This window comes from Drosophila melanogaster, chromosome X (genome assembly GCF_000001215.4).
Source record: "Drosophila melanogaster chromosome X".
Classification (NCBI taxonomy): Eukaryota; Metazoa; Arthropoda; class Insecta; order Diptera; family Drosophilidae; genus Drosophila; species Drosophila melanogaster.
The window spans coordinates 15,265,065-15,282,055 of NC_004354.4; the positions used below are offsets into that span (position 1 = coordinate 15,265,065).

General features: G+C 43.3%; 1 protein-coding gene across 2 annotated transcripts, besides 1 other annotated feature; it reads right to left on the reverse strand.

The window, feature by feature from the left end:
* Positions 1-5,971: 5,971 nt before the first annotated feature.
* Positions 5,972-7,341, reverse strand: CG9106 (uncharacterized protein). 2 transcript variants are annotated; one of them, NM_132785.2, is made up of 2 exons: positions 6,923-7,341; positions 5,972-6,792 (listed from the first exon to the last, which is right to left on the reverse strand). In NM_132785.2, exon 2 carries the CDS (start codon positions 6,764-6,766, stop codon positions 6,335-6,337), a length of 432 nt encoding a protein of 143 aa, NP_573013.1. In that variant the 5' UTR covers positions 6,767-6,792; positions 6,923-7,341; the 3' UTR covers positions 5,972-6,334. The 2 variants fall into 2 exon arrangements, with proteins under 2 accessions (NP_573013.1, NP_727838.1); NM_167433.2 differs by having other exon boundaries at positions 5,972-6,850.
* A 1,355-nt stretch (positions 7,342-8,696) lies between these two features.
* Positions 8,697-9,803: a mobile genetic element.
* Between the last annotated feature and the right edge of the window lie 7,188 nt (positions 9,804-16,991).

The window sequence follows — 16,991 nt, forward strand, 5'->3', positions numbered from 1 at the left end:
GTGGAAATGATATCATTTGTACTCGCATCGGGTGGCTAGCAATTTCGCCCAGTTGTCTGTTATTTTGCTATTGCATACTTTGCAGCAAACAAAGGCGCCGCATGATGCCAATGGGCGTGGCACATCGATGCACGGCCATAGGGTCGTGCAGAAAAATAATACTATTCTGTATGATACTGAATAAATAAATATTTCCTAATTTTTTATAAGATCAAGCCGTAGGAACACATATTTTGAAAAAATAAAATCTCTTCTACACTTATTCGTTATTTATGTAATTTCTTTTCCGTGTACTTGCTAGCCCAACTCGATGTTAGTTGTGTAGTTACTTGTCGTGGCGAAATGGAAGGGCACGAATGCTCTTAATGGCTCGCGCAGGCTTCGTCACTTAGTTTGCCATTTGGCTGCCAGCTTAGTTTAATGTTTTGCCCCCCTGAAAGCTCCATCCCACCAACCTACCGACCGACCACCGTCTTGAGATGCCTCGAATCCCCTGGCTCAAGCCCCCTAGGAACCACACCCATGCCAACGCCTCCCAGCATCGCCTGTCGCCGTCTTGTCTTGGCCGAAGCTAAAGTGTTTTCTGCTGCTCCTGATTGACATGATATGATGGCAGCCGGGGGCTACTGTTGGCGGTGGGATTGCTCGATGTGAAGTGCGGAATGTACGTCTATCGATGGCAAACTTGAGATGGACAGGGAAAATCCTGTCTTTCACTGGCTTCGATTTGATTTGGCTCGGTTTGGTCGATCAATGAGTTTACCCAAAGTCAAATTGCTGCTTGACCCAGACAAGGATATTGCGGACTTGTCGGCAAATTATGTGGCTCCTGCTCGTGCTCGTGCTTCTGCTCCTGCTCCCGCTCCCGCTCCTGCTCCCGCTTCTGCTCCTGCTCTTGTTGTTGATTTGGTCGGAATGCCAAAGGGGCGTTGGCGATTTCGATGGCGCTGGCTGGCCATTTGGGTGGCTCAAACGCGGCATAAGTCCGGCGACCGGTAATTGAAACGTGTGCGGAATTTTGCACTTTAAGAAGGTGGTAACGAATATTCGAATGGAATGACTTCAAATCTGTATGTATTTTCGCAAATAATTCGTAACATTTATCACGGAATATGCAAAAAATGCTTAATTTATTTCATAAAATTAATTGAAATCCAAATGAAATATACATTTTAATGCTAGCATGGTGTATATTTCTACTCCCATATTTCACAATTTACATTTTAATTTTTGTTTTAAATCCCTTGAATAAGTAGTATTTATATTTTGATATGAATTAAATAGTGTTAAGAAGAAAAGGGTTAGTTTCATGTATCGTATTTGTATCTTTAATATATTTATATCATTAAAAAAAACTTACTCGATGGCCTCGTACTTATTCCTAATTGACTGCGTCTCCAAGTGGAGAAACCGCCTGTCCCATATTTTCTGCTTTACCCAGATGTCGTGGGATCATTCGCCGCATTCATCATCGCCTTCTTTTCAATTTGAATTCTGGCTTCTTTCCACCCCAGGATCTGTGGATCTGTATCTGACGATTGGCCAAGTATCTGCTTGTTGTTTCGATTAAAGGATTTCCGCCAACCTCCTACCCAGCTCATCTCGATCCCCTTGGCGGCGTTGGCGGTGTTGTTGCCTCCTGATTAAGCATAATTTATGTTGGCCAAGTGGCGACCATTAGCGCTGCGTCGCCATCGCGGAGTCCTCGGAGTCGGAGCCATGTCCATGATAAATGCGCCGCATTAGCGTCCAATGCCGGCCGGCAATAAATCCCCCGTCGAAATCAACCCATACCACCCAGCAACAGTCCCCTTAACCTCTTTTCCCGATGTTTGGTTAATTTCGCTGCGGGAATTTTAAATCATCTTTAAATTAGGGTCATGCAAACTCAATAAACCAAAGGCAGTGGCAGTGGCAGTGGGTGGGTTTGGCTGTCTGGTTTGTGGGTGGTGTTCACATCGCCGCATCGCTGCTACTTCTGCACTAATTGAGTTGCAGATACATTCGCACATTTGCCACAATTTGGCAAACAAATCACGTAGCAACTGACGCTGCTCATCCCACTGCCCATATCCCATATCCCATACCCCATTCGCCATCCACCATCCAGCATGCCGAATCTCCAATCCTCCATTCCACATACGAAAAAAGCACCCAAGGCCATTACACATGGCTCCTTCGACAACGTATTGCATTCCCTGATTTCGCTGGTGGATTCACCTCCGCCTCCGCCACGACCATGTACAAACATATGTATGTGCGTCAGGGCTTTTCCACTGGGTCTCCGGGTTTTTCGGGCACGGAGCAGATGTGTCCGGCGAAAGTGGGGCGGTATTTCAATATTGCTGAGCTCACAGAGACCAGTTTATTTAATTGATTCGCAGCGAGTTCTGTGGTATTAGTTTTAATGGAAGAACATTCGATTCTTTTCTTTTCCGGTGATCATGTAATCGTGCAATTTTCTTTAAAGGCAAGCCATATCAGAGCCTTCTTTTAGGTCTCTGAATTCATATCCTTTGTGCACGTTCCCATTCTTTGGCCGATTTCCATTTCGATTCAAATGCGTTTGGGTGTGGGCTAAAATTTACATTTATTTAATTTGCCCCGGTACGGAGAAATGCAAATGCCGTCGTTGCAATGTAAAATGTTTAAATGCAACCTCTCTCTGTATCTCTCTCTCTCTGCTGCTATAGTGGCGTCTCTTTCGCTTGGAATACGGCCGTCTTTGTCTGCATTAATGCATATGCATGAGACTTAAGCGACGGCCACGCCTCGAAGTTGGTAGTGGGTACCGACTACCCACTACCAAATTATCGACACTTAAAATGTTGCAAGCGTCGCCTGGGCTTGCCAACCCAACCTCGCACTCACCCCCCGTCTGTTTTAACCCCTTTGTAGTGGCCTTTGGCGCCCCGCTAATGCCACGTTAACCCCCTTTTTCGGTGCTTCCTCTGGGGTCTCTTCATCTTCATCTTCGTCTTCATCGCTCCCGAGTTTCGTTGTCCTGCCAAAGGGATTCCCGTCGACGTTTATGTAATCTTAATGTTTATGCAGCTTATGCTTCATAAATTCGCCACTCCCCTCCCGTGAATGTTACCCCCCCACAGCCGCCACTGGAAATGCGCTGCTTTTGGCGCCGCGACGTCGTCTTCCGGTGGCATTTTGCGCCATCGCAGCTGGATCTTCATTTTATGCCCTTGCTGTTCGGTAATTTGGCCAGAATTTTACCCCGCCGCGTACAGTGAAACTTATCTGATCCACTGTATTCATAACTTATGAATCTTGAAATTTGAAAGTTCATGTCCCTAAATTTACTTTGCTTGCTTTGTAAATGCTATCTATGCCTTAATTTATTTAATTACCTAATGGGCAATAATTAAGTAAAGAAATTATTTGTTGCAAACTTAAGCATAATAAAATATATCAATTTCAATCCATCTATACTTTTAGGGTAACTGCAGTTTGGCTACCCTTTTCGTTGGCCATTCATTTCGTGTGTTTTTGCCGGCTCTTTTTGCTCTCTGCTTCCCTTTTTGCACATCCGTTGCCGTTTGTGCCATTTGTTTATTGCCAGTTTTATTGCTTCATTGCGAAAACTGGCGAGCTATACTCTGCTTATCTACCCCCATGCCCCACCAAGCCCGTGGAAATCCTGCCGCCTTCTGCTCGTTTTTGGTCCTTGCAGCTTCATCTTCATCCGCATCCGCATCCACATTGCTTCTGCTTTATTTTGGCTGATGGAAATATTTTTACGACAAGTTTTTCGCGAAGATTTGCAACATTTGCAGAAAACGGAAACGGCAGCCAGCCAACGGAAGTGGATGTGGCACTGAAAGTTGCGCAAATCAGCGCAAAAACAAAAAAAAAAAAAAAGAACGAAACGAAACGAGGGAAAACCCTGGGAGTGGTCTCTGCTCAAATGGAACGCACATTTTGGCCATAAAACGCTTAACGTTGATGTGTTCGCCTTGATCAACCTTTGACCCCGGCTCAGGCTGACCCCGGATGTTGTCAACTTTTATGCTAACATTACATTCGGTGGACAGCATTGGAATGACAGCCGTGCCCCGCACTTTTCGCGTCCATGAATTTTGCATGCGGCAGCAGAATGCAAAATTATAATTAGGCAGCCGCGTGATGCGAGCGAAACAAGAGATATGGCCCTTTCTTCCCTTTCTCCCCTTTCTCCACTTTCTCCCTTTTTGCTGCCAGTCCGATTTTACAGTCAACGCACGTTCGGGCATAAAGTACATTTTATTAGCTTGCCTTTTGCATCGGCCATCGGGTGGGTGGCTTAGTGGTGGTGCTGCATCACTTCCAACTGGCCTCTAATTTCCAGCTGCCGGATGACACGTAATTGGTGTGACCAGGGCACAGGAAGTTTCGGGAGAAACAATTACGTTGCATTCGTTGCAAAGTGTGATCAGCAAACGAATAGCTGGAAAAAGCATTCACATTTAATTACAACTTTGGATAATGTACAACATACAGGCAATTGAAGGAATCAATTGTACAATAGTTTTGCAAAATTAGTGTGGCCAGGCTGTGAAAAGTTGTCACTTAACTGTTTGCCTTAACGGAGAAAATAATTACACGAATGTAATTAGTTGATGTAAAAAGGTAGTTGTAGCACATTTAAGGCTCCTGCTAATTCAAATCAAAACGATTCCCTGCGAACCTTCGAAATTATTTTTGAAAGCACCAAAACACTTTGGTCACACTTAGGTAGATACCTTTCATACGATTTGATTCGCTATAGTTTCTCCCCCGCTGGCAACGCTGCGTATGCGTAATAATTTTTTAGTTGCGCCACACCCGACACGAAGCCCATGGCAATGCAAATAAATATTCAATTGCAAATGGCTGAGGGGGCGGACAGTACACTCCTCTCTTAGGCTGTATTTTTTTTTTATTGTTGGTTTTTTTTTTGCTATAAAAGCAAGGGAGAAAGTAGGGAAGGTACACGCGAGGCGGACGCGCTCAAATTGCAAATTGCGCTCGTTTACAAGCGAAATAAATGCGCGAGCGCCTGCCATTTGGCAAAAGTCAGCCATGCTCCACACACAGATCCTGACCCACCGCATTTTCCGCTTTTCCACCGATTCCCGCCGCCAGCGAATGGCATTAGAAAAATGAAGCGTCGTGCCGCAAAAGACAAGTTGGTCGTCGTCGTTGCCTCGCTCGACTTGCTTGGCATTTTTGTGTTGCGTGCTTTTGGGCGCGTAATTAGATAAGCAGCCAGCCTGGATATGGGTCCTGTTTATCCATGCCCCAGCTCCTTGCCGTGTCCTGGCACGGTGTCACCAGCCAGCCAGCCAGCCAACTGAACAACCAACAAGCCGCTGACAGATGGAGCGTCATAAAAGCGGCAACAACAATGCGCCGCAGAATGTCTGAGGTTAGGAATAGCGGCAAAGTGGTGGGGCGGAAATGGGAAATGGAAAAGCCGAGACAAGACCAACCAACCAACCAACCAACCAACCGACCGACCGACCAAGCGAGCGAAAAGGGAGTGTAAAGCGGTGACGGGGATTTGAATTTGTCACGTGGCCGGCAAACGCACCTGGGCACAAAGGGGCGGACAAGGACACAACATGCAATTATACGCAATCAACATAAATCATTCAAATTGCCACGCACACACACACACTCGCAGAAGAGGGAAAAATAATGGTAAAGAAAAGTCGAGACGCACTTCAAAAGGGGGCGGCTGTCGGTGTGGGCGTGGTGACCGTTGACGTTGGCTTTTGGCTAATTTGCAATTGAAATGCCCAAATTCTGTGGGCTGGCCGCATTACGCATACGCCGTGTGGTGTCTGCGTGGCAAAGGCTCCTTAAACTTCCGCTCAGTCCATTCATCTTCCACCCCCGCATTCCGAGTCGACTGACAAATGCCACAGGGGCACGTGAAGCGGCCAGTGACCAAGGTAAATGGCACCCATACTGTCCATAGAGATTTCTTTATAAATTTCCTTTATTTTATTATTATTTTTTTTTATTTTTTGCAATTAATTACGGAATAACCTTGCAGATTCGTATACTATTTCTAGTAATTGCTGCCTTCGGAAAAATCACTTAACGCCAGGAACTTAAAATTTAGAGCAGGGAATGTAGCAAGAAAAAACAATCGACGTTATATTGCCAATGCCACGTATTTGGCGAATACTGAATTCCTAGATTTTGCCAACAGTGCCAAAGTTCAAATGACAGTTGCCATGGTCCAGCTTATAAACCGTACAAGCCAAACGGAGCTAATCAAGAATCCATCAAAACCATCGTCCATGTGCGGTACACTGCAATCGCTTCAACGAAGAATCTGGTTTATGCATCACCATCAGTCGAACAGAACGTCCATCGGTATGCCATAAATCTCGGCCAGCTGCAGTTTGGTGTAGGCAACAACGCCGCTGGGACAGTAGGCCATCGCCTCCTCCAGAGTGACCCACTTGGAGCTTGACTCACCGGCACATACCACATGCAGATAGACGATACCATCGAACATCTCATGGCTGATGATGCCCATCAGGTTGCTGGGGGTGCCGCTACTGACGTTTCCGGCGGTGTTGCCACTACCGTTACCATCACCGTTACCGTTACCGTTTCCGCTTCCGCTTCCGTTTCCGCCAATGATGTTGCCGCTCTGGCTCCCAGCGCTGCTCATTCCATCGCCGTTGCCACCGTCGCTGCCGCCACCGCTGCCGCCACCCACGCTGCTACCGCTGGCATTGGCGTTCGAAGAGGTGGACGGATTCAGATTGATGACCATCCTGGAAGGGCAGCGGTTCGGGATATCTATGAGGCAAATATCGAATGCAGCCAATTAACTGAGTGTATTTATAATTATTTGGATCTAGTAAGCCGAAAAGTATTTCTTATATATATTTAACAACAATACTTATATTATAAGTGATAATTAACTCACCTGAATATAAAACTATCAAAAGTGGAAAAGAAATCGGATTGGAAGCAGTTATCAAAGTGGCTCAATACTGAAGCTTCGTTGCTGGTTGCTACCTTTGGCCTTCTGGACGGGATGGTCCGTGGTTGGATTCTCGGTTAGTCCTTCGGAAACCGTAAACTTTGAACTTTGAACCTACGAATTTTGTACTTTGCTCGGTGCGATCCAATGAGACTCTGGTGCAGTGATGTGCTGCTTAGGGATCTGTTATACACTTCTCGACGTTCAAGTCGCACGCGATTCTAGTGCAACTCTCTAATTAGCTAGATACAATACCAAGTTATGATTTTTGTTTCGCTGTTTGATTCTTTTTTTTTTCGATTTTCCTCTATTTTTTTTCACTTTTGTTTAAACGGTGTGTGTGTATTTTGTGTCGATTGTGTGTGTTGACTACCTAGATGATTTTAACTTATGAAATGAGCCATGACATTAATCTGGCATTCTTTTCAAAGCCAGCTGGTACATTTTGTTTCGACGATGAAATGAGAGACACAAATATCGCGAATATTCAAGATTTTGGTAAATTAATAATTCTTATGGCTATTTCATTAATTCATGACACTGCACATTCTAAGTTAGACTTTAAAGTAAGTGCAGTAAGTGTACTATTTAAGTGCAAAAAGGCAAACAAAGTTTTCAAGGATTTTTTTTTTTAGTGTTTTCCTCAGAAAATCCCCATACCATTCACAATTTTTTGACATCGCCCGGCAACACGGGTGTTTATGAATGTGCCATATAATGTTTTGCTTCTGCCAGCAGCACCAAATGAACTGAACAAATAAAACTTTCACGGCAAAGTTGTTGACACGGCAGCCTCCTCCTCTTCCGATTTGCAGCTGCAATTCCTCACCTTCATGTTCACGCTTAGCTCTTTATTTACGATTGCAGGTGCAATGCGGGAAAAGTGCAGGAAAAGTATGGGAAAAGTGTGGGAAAAGTGTGGGAAAAGTGCGGGTGTGGGCGAGAGGAAAAGCAAAGTAAAAGCACCAGAGCTGAGTTTAAGTCGCGGGAGCAGGGGTCCCAAAGCAATTAAATCGCATTCGCCGTGTGGAAAGCAAATAGGATTCCGGGTGGGGCTTTGAATGTGGAGTCCGGACAGAGACAAACAATCAAACGGAAATTAATTGCGGTATGTGTGAAAAGTGAAAGCCAAAAGCTGTTCGGTAAATGATTGTCGAGCAGCGAGTTTTACCCCGGTTTCCCCACGACGACTTTAATTCTTAAACCCTGATTGATAGCTAACCTCGTCCTGGAGCAATGACTTCTGCTCTCCAGCTCTTCAGAATCGAAATGAAACCAAGATAGTATGCTGACATCCGAAAAGAAGTAAATTTTTACCACTGCATAGCCACACAAAGCGAAAACTTTTACACAGCAACCATGTAATAAAATAAGTCTTCAGAATTCGATGGGTAATCTTTTCAGCTGCTTTTTGGTCATTCAATATATGCTTTTCGTATTTAGAGGCATTTTGCTTACTCATTGAACTTATGTATGTGAAACACAGCAATTTTCCACACTTGTGTCATGGCATTGCCAAAAAGCGATAAGGGCGAAGGGTCGAAGTTTAATTAATACACCATTACGTGCTGTTTTTGGCCAACAATGGGTGGGTAAGCTTACCATTCGTTTTGAGATGCGTTGCAGCCCAATTTTGTCAACGTGGCCATAGCTGTATCCACATCCGGATCCGGTTCACAATGAGACGACGACTCATTGGACCGGCAGTGAGTTATATCAAAGACACTAGAATAACAAGATGCGTAACGGCCATACATTGGTTTGGCACTATGCAGCCACTTTTTTGGTGACGGCCAAAATTACTCTCTTTCCGCTCACTCCCGCTGAGAGCGTAAGAAACCTAAAAATATAATTTGCTTGCTTGTGTGAGTAAAAACAAGAGACGAGAACGCGTATAAGTGTGCGTGTTGTGCTAGAAGACGATTTTCGGGCCGAAATCAATTCTGATCGAAGAAACGAATTTACATGGTACATATTAGGGTAGTTTTTGCCAATTTCCTAGCAATATGATAAAATAAAAAAATTTTTTAAAATTCGCGCCCTGACTATTATAATTTTAAAGCTTTTTAAATTTGTTTGTTAAAATTGCCGCTCGAATTAGCTACCGTTTACACATTTATATTTATGTTTAATTCTAATTTTTCTCTCATCTGACAATTTTTTAAAAGCTAAATATTTTTTTTGAAACACTTTTAATGTTAATGTTACATCATATTAAGTCAAATGATTTAATAAATATACTAAATAATTAAATATGCAATTAAATGAAATTGCAAAAGTAATATCAAAGACAATAGAATTATTCTAGTGTCTTTGCTTTGTTCATATCTTGAGGCACGAAGTGCGGACACAAGCACTCAACAATCATTACCTTATTAATTTTTCACACGCCGCAAGATGAATACTCTAATGACAAATATTCTTATATAAAGTCATTTTTGAAATTTATTTTTGTGATAATATGTACATAGATTTGAGTATTTCTAATCTATTTTCAAATAATAATAACGTTAAGGCAATGCAAAACAAGAATTTTTCGCATGGTGCCAATTGATCAAAAATAATATAGATTTAAAGCCAAAGAACTTCTAAGGTGAAGGGCATATTTTTTCAAATTTACAATGCATGTGAATACGTGTGCACACATACAGATGTCTGCTATCACTTTGTGCGTTGAAAAGAGCTGTTCGCTGTAGCGCTCTTCGCTCTCTCGCTCTCTACCAAAAATTCGAGAGAGCCTGGAGCCACCTCTAGAGCCACGGCCAAAAAATCGTGTGCCAAAAAATCGTATGGCGTTACGCATCTTGTTATTCTAGGGTCTTTGGTTATATCTTCATGAAAGATTTGACAGTTGCACCAGCAGTCGCACCCAAGGGGCCAAATTGAGTACGTGGAAGGAGTATCGCCTCCATTGCCTCGGTTACACGCCTGGTTTGACTCCAGCATCCGACGCTGCACTGCTCTGCGCCATCCAAGCGTTTCATATTGCCACCTGCCACCCAACTGTGCCACATGCCACCAGCCACCAGCCTGCAACCTGCCACCTACCATCCCACTCGCTACCCACTTGCAGTCGCACTCAGTTCATAATGCTGTCAAGGTTGAGCGATGCTGAAATATTGAAGCCTGCCCTTTAAATATTCACGATATTCGTGGCTTGATGGGCGGTATTGGCGTTGGCTTTTGCCCGAAGCAGGTGATGCCGTAGTGAAAACCGTCAAAATGCCGAGCATTAACTTGTCAACTTGGTTGAATTCATTCTTAGCTGGCAATCTGCTCAAAAGTATTTACATTCGATTGCCAACAGTGGCATCGTCATATGCAGCTATAGAAAATGTTATAATACGCACTTATCTGACATTATATTTGTAACTTTACGTTTTATGAGTAAGTGTTTACATATCTGTGATCTATTTTGCTTGTTGGTTGGTCTTCATAGTGAACATGTGTTGCATTGCATTCACCAAGGTGAGCGATATAGTGTGACCATACAATTGGTAAAATATAATTTTAATAGAATATCCGACAAATATTTAGAAGATTTCAAGATAAGAAGAAGATAAGAAGATTTGTATTTGTATTTGTATTATTTAGTAAAAGGCATAACCTAGTTTCATTAAAAACAAAAATGCTTAAAAATGGTCAGTAGCAATAAATAGAGTGTGCCCAAAGACGCATAAACTGCAAACTGGGCTGTGTGATTGACTTTTGGATGCAGTTTTGCCAGAGGTCAAAACACACACACACACACACACAATTTCAACGACTGACAGAAGCGTGTATGTGTATGTGTGCACTTGCCATTTTACCTTTTGTTCTGGCCCCGTTTGTTGGCCAACTTACTGTGGAGCACCAGCATCGAAAATCCAAAAAACAATTCGAGTCCCGGCCCAGGTTTGCCAACATAAACAATTTATGCACAACAAACTGCACTCTTTTGAATGGCAAAGGAGCAAAAATGGAGAGCAAGAATAGAATAGAAAAAAAGTTGGAAAAACCAAAAAAAAAAGAAACGAAAAGAAAAAGGAAAAACGCAGGGGAAGTCCCGGCTTGCAGCCAACTTTTAGCTTGGCTTGTTAGTTAAGCGTAAACAAGGGGCGTAAATCGGGTGTGGGCGTGGCACTGGACGGGTCATTTGAATGCATGTTTGGATGGACGAACCTCAGCGCCATCGATGATAAGCGAGAAGTCAACACGACGGTGAAAGGGGATCGGTTGGAGCAGAGAAAGTGGGTGAAAGTGGGCGGCTGCCGCTGATGCTGCTTCTGCTGGTCAGTGGGGACTTTGGCCATGTGTTTGTGAGTTTGTGGCGACAGAGGCGCAGAGTCAACGCCAATGGTAAATATTTAGCTCTCGGCTGCACTTGAGATTAACTCGCACACAGATGTGGCGCATCCAGGGGTACACACACACACACACACACACAACGCGCGCGCACACACGTATAGGTAGATGCCGTGTGCGAGAAAGGGACAAAGGCGAAGTGAAGCGAAATACAAACACACTCAAAAGTGAAAATGGAAAAAGTTTCAATGGTTTTATCATGTTTACTTTTATTTGTGTCACTGAGTGGTTGTATAAGCCCCAGCAGAACCCCCAACCTGCTGTTATATGGCCAGGGGTCAGGGGTCAGGCGGAGGATAAACAAACATAGACGGAGAAAGCGTAGAGGGGGGCATGGTAGTGCTGTACGGAAAGGGGGGGCGGGTTGCAAAAAAGTGGAAGGACTCACATAAGAAGCGTATGTTCAACACACTCGAGGGAGATCACTGGCTGCCGTGAAGTGGCCGACAAGTGACAGCACTGGATTTCGATAAGGAGCCGGGACAATGGCAGTGTCCTTGGTCCCTGGTCCTTGCTCCTTGGTCCTTGGTCCCGGCTCCACCAGTTGAGCCCCGTTGAGCCAGAGCTACGGCTACAGAAGCTGCTCCGGGCATCGAACTGCGAAATTCCCTGAATCCCACTCGAGTTACGCCTTTAATGCGTCGCTGACCTCTGCCCCTCGCACCGGCCGCATCATCTGACCAAACATCCCGACATCCCCGGCCTCAGCAATGACTCCTCAGCCTCACCTAATCAGATGCTAAGCCTGGCCAGATGTCCTCACAATTCGTTAACCGATTTTACCGATTCCAGCCCATTCTGGCCATAAAGAACCTAACGCTATTGCGGCTTTCCAATCCCCACATTGAGTGCGAATCGTATACGGCTTAGTCTCCGGGGCGAAAAATAAACCCATGTTTAGCTTTAAAATGCCTGAAATTGCAGCATAGAAAGTAAATATACATTTTTATTAGAAAACACTCTTTACATTTCTCAATTAGCAATAACAATCTTAATTAATTAAATTAAAGTGCAATAAATAGTTAAAGAATTTCTTCATAGGAATCTTGGTAGAAGAAATAAATGAATAAATATTCTTAGGTGATGACTTAATTACTTTTCGCACTTTTCTAATCTAGATTATTGAAATGCATATATATTTTTAAGGTAACTAACTAGCTAGTGAATGGAAATCACCTTTTGGGCAATCGGTGTAACCATTAACTATTCATGTCGCAACTAAATGAGGCGTTAATCGGCTTTTGACCAGGCTAATTACGTAATTCGCATGTATACCATATATTTTATATAATAAAACGAAGCAAAACTCGTTTCGTTTTGCAGGCCTTGCTGGCTTTTTGCTGCTGCATTTTCTCGACCATTTTCCTTTGCCTTTCCCTTGCCACTCGACTAATTAATGACTATCCTTGCATAAGGCTAAAACAAGCACCTCCCCCTGGCGGCGTTGGGCGTGACCACGCCCCCGATATGTTGCGCAAGTTGACTTTGGGACAGAATTTGCATTGATTGGCTCTCAAGTGTTTGGTTTCCGTTGTGGCCCCCATTGTTTTGGCCAGGCTTTTGTTTAGACATGCTGAACAAAAATGCCCGGAACAGGGGCCTAGAGGTTAAAGGTTGTCAAGTGTGCGATCGGAGATAAAACCCAATGCCTCGGCCCTCCCTTCCGTATTGTTGTCATTGTTTTTATTTTTGTGTGGCTTTTGTTTGCGCTTTTAGCAAGTAATTAGTTTGGCATAACATCGCCCCGAACCACTTCTCTGGCTGGCAAAGTTTTTTTTTTTGGGGGGGGGTTGACTTTTGGATGAAGGTCAGTTTGGCCCAGGGCAAGTATTTGATTTCGGATATGCAATCCCATCGAGACTTCCCAGTTTGCCGACAACAGGAAAATGTTTTCCTAGGAATTACTCATCACTGTGCAGTAGCTCCAAGCGAAAATGTTTCCCTTGAGTAGATAACATCCACGAAGGAGGTTTTTTTGTTTAGATACATTATCATTTTCTATGTTCGCCTGCCTGACCCAATTCAAATTTTAACACGAACTGTTAAAAGTGTCCTTTCCAATCGTTATCAAAGCGTAGTTCTCCCAAGTAAACCGCTTATTATGATTGCACTTCGGTTTATTTGATTTGATATGCCCGATCTCAGATGGCAGGCCAGGCGAATGAGTATCGATCAGTGCTGAGTGCAGAGTGTGTATGGTCATGCTGCAAACTGAAGGGGCATCTGCAGCTGAAACTGCAAAAGTAATAGTCTTTTGGCCCCTCCAATCCCCAAAAAACCCCGAGCTTCGAGCTCAAAATCGCTGCATGGGGTCGCATTATTTTGTCCGCCACTATTCCACTTTTAACTGCCACCCCATCTTGTCCGCCCTATTTGCCGTTTGCCTTTTGTCTCTGTGGCCCTCGGAATTTCGTAAGCGGATTTTTATATTTTTGTACCATTTGAACTTTTAATGTGCGTGCTGTGCCCGCTGTCCAGTTTTTCGCCCTCCAACCTTCGCACTCCGCCATCGCCATCCAATTTATACTTACCCAGCTTTTCCGCTTTCCATCGTGCGATTTTCCCTTGGCCGCCACTGGGTGCCGTGGCATTAAAGTTTAAATGGCGAAACGTTTCAATCAGCAGGAATCCACACAGCACTTAAGATACGGGGATGCATTTACAGATGCAGTTACAGATGCAGATACAGATGCAGATACAGTTGTACAGATGCTATAAACAGGTTTACACAACACTTTAAGGGATATTTGCAAGGAAAAATGTAATTGTATTACTTGGTCGAAATTAGCACAATAAATATTCGTATTGTGTATACCATTTCGGAAAAAAAAATATTAATTATTATAGCTACGAAATAATATTTTATTCGTTATTTCGTAGCTTCCTAGGATCAATTGCTACAAATGCAGGAAAAATGGCAAACACCTAATGTGCAAATAAATTATTTACTTTAAATTTAGCGATGGCACAACATTTTATGCACAATTAGGACCGCAATATTCGTGAGTTTATTAATTACACGTTTTTCGCCTATAAATATTTTAAATGTTTGCTGTGGCTTTGCATTGTTTTATTTTATTTATTTCCTTTGTTTGTTAATTGTGCATTGAACTGTATTTAATACAACGAACTGTTTGACTTGTTTACTGATTATTATATTTAGGCGCCATATTGTGGTTGCATTTGATGCTATATTTAACCGCTCTTTTCTTTCGAGCCATATTTGTTAATTTTTCTTTCATTTTTTTTTTTTTTTTTGTTGTACCTTTTCACCTCCGTTACGACCTTCTGCTTACCGCACTCGGTTTTAATTGCCGAGCTGCATTTTTGTTGTTTGGCGTTGGTGGTTTTTTGTTTTTTTTTCTATTCCGCCATTTCGCAAATTGAAATGCGCACAAAATTTAAATTGCTGTTGCATGCTTTTAGGCGCCCAGGATGAGGAGAAAATGGTGCGAAGAAGGACGATGGCAATGGGAATGGGAATGAGAGGTGGGCAAGGAGAGGGTGGAGCATAAGGGGTAAAGGGAGAGCAACGCTGATGGCAACGGTAAAAGCCAACGTTAACGTCATCGTTAGCGGCATTTTCCAGGCGCTTGAGCACGCCAACACACACACAGGCACACTCGCACACTCACACACACACACCTACCAACCGGAAGTGGAAGCGCGAGCGAGATGGAAAATGGCAGCCTCATTTGCAGCTAGGCAAATATCGCGTATACGTCATGTTGGCGGCGCAACAATTACCGTTAGCGGCTTGTACAATTTATGTTGCATACTTGTCGGCGTCGCAAACGATTCCCAATGCATTTCTCATCAGCCCGTCTTACTGACATCTCCTACTCTCCCTCTCCTAATCCCACCGCCTCCGCCCCTCCTCTCAGCCAATTTAACTTGGCTAATTTGCATGTACAATATATGTATATAAATTCATATATACTTTTGCCGTCTAGACGCAGCTGAACGTTGCCACTAAGTGCCACGCCCGCTTCCCACGCCCCCTCTCCCATGCGCATGCATTTCAATTGCATCGCTTTACTGCCCACATAAAAAACTATATACTGCTAATGAAAATAAAGCTGTGGCGAAGAGCAAAAAAAGTAAAGCAGGGCAAGGGGATGCGAAAAATAACATATAACATATATCCAAGTTGGTCGCCTTGGCCCGGCCCTCATTAAATTAGCATTGATAATTATTTTAAATTACTTCATTTAGTTGTGAAAAATGTTTGCGCGTTGTTGCCTCTGTTCCCCAAAGCGATTTGTTGCTGTCCCAACAGCCCCGCTTTTTGCCCCATTTAGTTTTGTCAGATGTGCCAGACAAAAGCAGGGTGTGCGAGTTATGCAGGATAAATGGCATATAAATGTCCACAGTGGTACCTACTGCTGAAGATTTGTTAGGTAAGAAATAATAGATTAAATACCTTTAGTATTTATCAGGGATTATCAAACTAAATGATATGTTAATTTTTTAATTCCAATATATATGTGTATATAAAGTTATTTAAACTGAAAGTCAAATCATTTTAAAGATTTTGAGACTTGATTTGTATTAACTTGTATCAGTAATATTATAAGAATACTTTATAATCTTTTGTATATAATAATAACATCTTAAGGGGTATTCCATAGTCGGCGACTTTAAAGTGATAAGTGCCCGTGTTTGTTCGTTGCTGTTGTTGTCGTTTCTTTATAATCCGCTCATGTAACTGAAATTAATTTGATTGCTGATGTTGTCTCAGCTGCTTCATTAATCAAAAGGGACGAACGGCGCCTGTGTAGTCCTAGCAATTCTGCCGCCTCATGAATAATTAAATATGGAGCATAGTTATCCCTGTTTTTTGGGCGCCAGGATGCGAGCTTGGCCCCGAAAACTTATCCATCAAATGACATTTGCGTTGATGCGGGTTTTGCGCCACTTGCCTCCATTAACCCACCATGCGAAGGGTATCTCCCACAGCCATGCTACCAGCCCCCCCCCCCCAGACCCATTTTAAGACCCCACCTCGTTGTCATTTGTTTGGGTTTCGGCCCGGCCTGTGTGCATCCACTTGTTACGGTTCAGTTTTTGACATTCGTCAAAAATTGTGTCACAATTTCAGCGAACTTTTCGCCGGCCAATGTCACTCTGTGCAGCATTTTCCGGAATTTTCGTGATGCCGGCGGCGCCACAAGTTTCACCTGTACCCCAGCCCCCCCCCCCTCTTAACGCCCATGGCAATGGAAATGAAAATGGACAGGCCCCCAACACAAAGGTGGTCAGCAATTTTAGTTGCAACAACTTTTGCTCTACTTTCCAAATGGATCACTGCACCGTTTTGCGGCATGGGAACTTCAGCATGTGTTGCGAAAATCGTTCTAATGACGTTGCCTCCTATTACAAGAGCTTAAGAATTTCCACAATTTTGCATTTCACCAATTTCAAACTGTTAAGTGCTAGGGCAAAACTAATAGTTCAACCACCTATTAAATAATTTTATGTATTTATTATTACTATTTGATTGGAATTTCTGAAATTTTCCAAATGCTTCTTCTGCGGAAGAACTTTTTTTCCGGCGCTAATGGTTTTTAATGCTATTTGGCACTTTATTGAATTTTCGTTGGGAACAACATTCTCGAGCTTGATTCTCGATTTGATTCAATTTGAGTGCGGCGATTAAATCAGGTCA